The sequence below is a fragment of the Hyperolius riggenbachi genome, chromosome 12, assembly GCF_040937935.1.
Source record: "Hyperolius riggenbachi isolate aHypRig1 chromosome 12, aHypRig1.pri, whole genome shotgun sequence".
Lineage (NCBI taxonomy): Eukaryota > Metazoa > Chordata > Amphibia > Anura > Hyperoliidae > Hyperolius > Hyperolius riggenbachi.
In genome coordinates this window covers 145,374,924-145,380,777 of record NC_090657.1, presented here as the reverse complement: position 1 = coordinate 145,380,777, position 5,854 = coordinate 145,374,924, and the positions used below count along the sequence as shown (strand labels likewise).

At 48.3% G+C, this 5,854-nt stretch overlaps 1 protein-coding gene across 1 annotated transcript; it reads right to left on the bottom strand.

Annotated features, from left to right (window-relative positions):
- Positions 1-440: 440 nt before the first annotated feature.
- Positions 441-2,150, bottom strand: LOC137540990 (piggyBac transposable element-derived protein 4-like). Its single transcript, XM_068262147.1, has one exon. It carries the CDS (start codon positions 2,148-2,150, stop codon positions 441-443), a length of 1,710 nt encoding a protein of 569 aa, XP_068118248.1.
- Positions 2,151-5,854: the final 3,704 nt, after the last annotated feature.

Genomic DNA, 5,854 nt, shown 5'->3' with positions numbered 1-5,854 from the left:
GCAATGGGCAATCTCCGTTGTTACTCGGGTATCGAGCGGCTACCCGAGTAACAGGAAACATGAGAAAAACATGAGAGAACTCACACTGGTGTAAAACCACATTCATGTGTTGAGTGTGGAAAATGTTTTGTACAGAAATCACACCTTTTCAGACATGAAAGATCTGAGTGTGGAAAAGGTTTTGTTCATTAACCTCCTTGGCGGTGCATTTCTGTCAGGAATTAGGAGTCAAAAGCGGTACATTTTTTTTCATGAATTTTACGCCTCCGATTTTTAAGTCTTAACTCACCAAAATACATCAGAATAAAAGTGTGGTAGACATTCTGCATATAAATAAAAGTCAGGAACACAAAATTGTTGAAGTAAATAAATTTATCAATAATCTGAAATAAAACTGTATAAATAATGCAGCAGATTTTGCAGTATGTACATATATACTCCTAATACACCTCCCGTGTGTGGTATATTTTAAAGCAAGGAATTGCACACAGGGCAACATCACAGTCTGGACAGTAGAATCGTGATTCTTTCCTGATTCTTTTCCCCTTCTCGTCGCTTTTGCTGCAGCACACATGACATGTCCTAGTTGGGGCATTTTTTTGGGGAGTTGGTGGAATGTATTCCATAAAATGACGGCCAGTGAGGCGCTCCGGATTAACCACATAAGAGGCACGGCGTCCAACTCTGGCATCCGATGCAGTCTGGTACCTTAGACAGATACATTCGCACAGTTTCCAGATGAAGTCTGCGTGCGTCACTGGCCTGTCACTTCCCTGCTTGTGCAGAATGTATGCATTCCAAATGCTTTGTTCCAGTAGGTGCCGGAAAATCTTCTTATAATACTTTTTCTGCTGTTTCCTGACAGCAGGATAAAAGGTCACCGCCTGGTCAGCTTTGTCCACACCACCCATGGTGTGGTTATAGTCCACCACGACCTGCGGTTTTACAATATCTTTTCCTCCTCTCGTTCTGGTGGGGACAGTGGAGGTGTCATGAACAGTAGAGAGGAGACAGACGTCTTTTTTGTCCCGCCACCGGAGGGCTAACATCTTCCCTTTCTGCCAAGCAGTTATGTCCCCAGTCTTCAGCTTCTGCTTGGCAAAGGCCGACGGCATCTCCCTCCTGTTAGGCCTAACAGTGCCATAGATGTCAGTCTTATGCTTTATAAGAATCTCAGACAGTTCAGGGGAGGTGTAGAAATTATCTGTGGTGAGACAGTAGCCTTTGTCCAACAAAGGCTCCAGAAGGGACAATACAGACGATGTCGCCACTCCAAACTCGCTAAACCTGGGACAAAATTTTGTGCCTTTTCCCGTATACAAAATAGTATTCCAGATGTATCCGGTACTTGACTCGCATAGCGTGTATGATTTTATCCCAAAGCGGGCCCGCTTTGAAGCAATATATTGGAGCCAGCTCAGCCTCCCCTTATAGGCCATCAGGCTCTCGTCCACGCTGATGTCCCTCTGTGGCACATACGTGGTCCTAAAATTTTCCACCACCATCTGGTAGACCTCCCAGATTTTTTTTTGTTTTGGAGCAGGGTGAGTCGACTCATCAAAAGTTTCATTGTTGGAAAAGTGGAGAAATTTCATTATAAGGGAAAAACGGTACTCGGACATAACTGTACCGAAGAAGGGGGTTGCAATGATCTTATTCGTGCTCCAGTACCATTTCTGCAGAGGCTTCCCCACCACTCCCTGCAGAATGATCAGGCCCAAAAACAGCCAAATATCCGCTGCTGTTACCGGCTCCCAGGTCCTGCTTCTGGAAAAGGGTCCTTGAGGAGTAGCCAATTGTTGGGTCGCATAGCGATTAGTCTCCTCCACTATCCTCTCAATAACCGCCTCCGAGAAGAAAAGCTGCAGATATGCCAGGGGGTTGCACTCGCATTCCTTCTTCAGGCCAGGCTCCCCAGTAAAAGGGAAACGTGGGGGCGGTGGCGGAGCCTGAGAAAGGTCGATGGGGCACCAAACCCGGACATCACTAACTTCGCTGGTGATGGAGTCGCAGTCGCTGTCGCTATCTGGGTCGGATGACAGATCCCCAGGTGCGTCGCTGTCACTGGAGTCCGCCAGTGACTGCAGATCGCTGTCCTCCAACTCCGTCAGCGCTTCCGCGGTGAGACGCCTTCTGGAGGATGATGCCATAGTAAATCCAGGCAGAGGTCGGTGCAGGCAGCAGGCAAAGAGTAGTCAAAGTCCAGGCAAAAATCGGCAACGGGTAATCAATCAAAATCCAGGCAGAAGGCAGAAAGAGTAGTCAAAGTCCAGGCAAAATCGGCAACGGGTAATCAATCAAATCCAGGCAGAAGGCAGAAAGAGTAGTCAAAGTCCAGGCAAAAATCAGTAACAGGTAGGCAGAAATCAGATAAGATAAGCACTCACAAATCACAGAGATCACAGCCAGCTCCTCTCCAGCTCAACAGCCACAACTCCTCTCAGCAATCCAGGAAGCAGAAGGCAACATTGCATTGGATACAAAATCCCATTGTATCCAATACAATGCTGTTTTGGGCCAATCAGAACTGTTTATTTTAATTTTTTTTTTATACTCCCTCCCTCCCTCCCCTGTGACCCTACGCTTCCCCCTACGTCACTTGCCGCTGATCGGCTGGGCTTATTGGCCGCCGGGTCCCCCAGGATCAGAGCAGTAATGGGGACACCGGCCGGCCGGGTGGAAGAAGCCTGGGTCCCGCTGACAAGCGCTGATCGCGCGCGGGACCCAGGAAATAGATGCAGGCACTTCTTTCCCAGCCACCCTCCCCATGCCTTCTCGCCGCCCGCGACGTCACGACGCACCGCCGATCCTCCCAGCTAATTGGCCGCCGGGTCCCGGAAGATCAAAAGGTAATGCGGACTCCGGCGGCCGGGGGGAAGAAGCCTGGGTCCCGCTGACAAGCGCTGATCGCGCGCGGGACCCAGGAAATAGCTGCAGCCACTGATTTTACCCCACACGAGCAGAGCTCGGGCTTACCGCTCCTGACATGTGTCAGTCAGCCCGAGCTCTGTGCTCGTGAATACCGCCAAGGAGGTTAATCACTTCTTGCAGGCCTGAGGGATCTCACACTGATGAAAATCCTTACTTATCTGCTGAGTGGGGGATTTTTTTGCACAGAAATCAGAGCTTGTGCCACGTGTGGGAAATGTTTTGGAATTAAACCAAACCTTGTCATTCATGGTAGATCTCATGCTGATAAGAAGCCCCATCTATGTGCTGGGGATGGAAAATGTTTTGCACAGAAATCAGACCTTGTCAAACATAAGAGATCACACTATGGTGAGAAGCCAAATCCATGTGCTGAGTGTGGGAAATGCTTTGTTTCAAAGTCAGCTCTGGGGGTCCCATTTAAGAAGTAAACCCCATGGATTCCACCGCACGCACGCACGCACGCACGCACGCACGCACGCACGCACGCACACACACACACACACACACACACACACACACACACACAGCTTGAATTTAGTATTGGTGTACTGAAACCCCCCTTACCCATTTCCAAAAGGTATCTATTGGGGCAAATCTCTTTAAAAAAAATAAAAAAGCAATTTGTGAACCTCCGCAAACATTCGCGAACGTGCGAACGCCATAGACTTCAATGGGGAGGCGAACTTTGAAAACTAGAAAAAATTATGCTGGCCACAAAAGTGATGGAAAAGATGTTTTAAGGTGTCTAACACCTGGAGGGGGGCATGGATGAGTGGGATAGATGCCAAAAGTCCTGGAGAAAAATCTGGATTTGACGCAAAGTAGCGTTTTAAGGGCAGAAATCACATTGAATGCTAAATTGCAGGCCTAAAGTGCTTTAAAACATCTTGCATGTGCATACATCAATCAGGGAGTGTAATTAGAGTACTGCTTCACACTGACAAACCAAACACACTGTGTAACGCACCGCAAGCAGCTGTTTGCGTAGTGATGGCCGTGCTGGTCTGGTTCGCACCAAGGTGAGAGTGCAGGCCATGGTGGTGTTCATGCCCATATGGTCACCGGGCTATGGTAGCTCAATGATAGAACAACAGTGACTGTCCAGCTGATCAAATTTGGTCTGTCCACAATGAAGCAATGACCTTATTATATTTGGTGTGCCTTCCCCCCGAAACACTCATATATCCGGCGGTCATTGCTTCATTGTGATACGCAAGCCCCTTTACAGCGGCAAGGTAATGATCATGAAGGGGAATGGACACATGTACATGCCTTTTGTTTTGTTGTTGCAGCCGCAATGCAGCCAAAAAAATTAGGCAGGGATGTACATGCACCAGAAAAATTAGTATAGCGGCCGCTGCTAGCAGCGGCCTTAAAAATTCAGGAATCCGCCTGGAGTCCTGGACCCTGTTGGTGGTGGCTGAGAAGGCAGTCAAGTGGCCTGCAGGCAGAGATGCTGTGTGTGGTGACTGACTTAGTCTTTGGGCGGGCAGTAGCCCTCCGGGATCCATGCCTCATTCATTTTGATAAAGGTGAGGTACTGAACACTTTTGTGACTTAGGCGACTTTTCTTCTCGGTGACAATGCCTCCAGCTGCACTGAAGGTCCTTTCTGACAGGACGCTTGAGGCAGGGCAAGACAGAAGTTGGATGGCAAATTGGGACAGCTCTGGCCACAGGTCAAGCCTGCGCACCCAGTAGTACAAGGGTTCATCATCGCTGCTCAGAGTGTCTACATCCACACTCAAGGCCAGGTAGTAGGCTACCTGCCGGTCCAGGCGTTCGTGGAGGGTAGATCTGGAATGGCTATGGCGAGGCATTGTACTAAAGAATGTCCGCATGTCCGACATCACCATGAGATCGCTAGAGCGTCCTGTCCTTGCCTGCGTGGACATGGGAGGAGGATTACTTGCAGTGGTACCTTTTTTTTGCGTTGTGCTGTGACATCACCCTTAAAGGGAACCAGAGATGAACGTTTCACACAAAATAAACATATCAGTTGATAGCTTGTAAAGAATAAATGCTCTACCTGATAATTTTCCCGCTCTGGTGTGACTTTTTTTGTGTTTTTTATCCATTATTGCTCCAAGAAAAATCAAATATGGCCGCCGGCTCATATCCCTTTTCCTTCCGGGTTATGAGTTGTTCTGGATGTACTGTCTAGGCTATATGAGACTATGCTGCTATCCAGGCTAAATGCAGCCTTTTATCTATGTGCTTTCATTTTGGTATGATGTACAGCTGCCTGTAGGAAGTGTCTCTCATAGGAATGAAACTGCAGTTATCATCAGTATCTAGTGCACACAGAGCACACAGGGATCATATTGCAGCCACAGAGCTTCTCTCTCAGCAGGAGCAGCCCCTCCCAAGTCATCACAGCTCTCAGTATGCAAAGCAGGAAATCTAAGCCAGGAGGGGGAAGGCTTGGGCTTGAAAAGACTCCACAGAAGAGTGACTCAGCTATAATGATTCCAGGTCAAACCTCGACTGAATAGTCGGTGGATTCTTATCACAGTTGCTAATAGACTAATTAAGCAGATAACAATGAAACTAAAAGCAGGGTAGGTGTTTACTGTCATGTTCCCACTGATAAATGTAATAAAATACATGAGGGTGCTTCGTCTCTGGTTCTCTTTAAAAGCATTGAAAAGCATAGTTGCCAGCTTGTATTGCAAGTGCTGCATCCTTTCTGCCTTCTGGTGAGTTGGTAACATGTCCGCCACTTTCTGCCTATACCGAGGGCCTAGTAGCGTGGCCACCCAGTACAGCTCATTCCCCTTGAGTTTTCTTTATACAGGGGTCCCTCAACAGGCTGGACAGCATGAAAGACGCCATCTTGCTCTTCCTCAGTGACATCAGGTAAGTCCTCCTCCCCTCCCCCCAGCCACGAACAATACCACAGGGACATTGAGCAGCACAAGCCC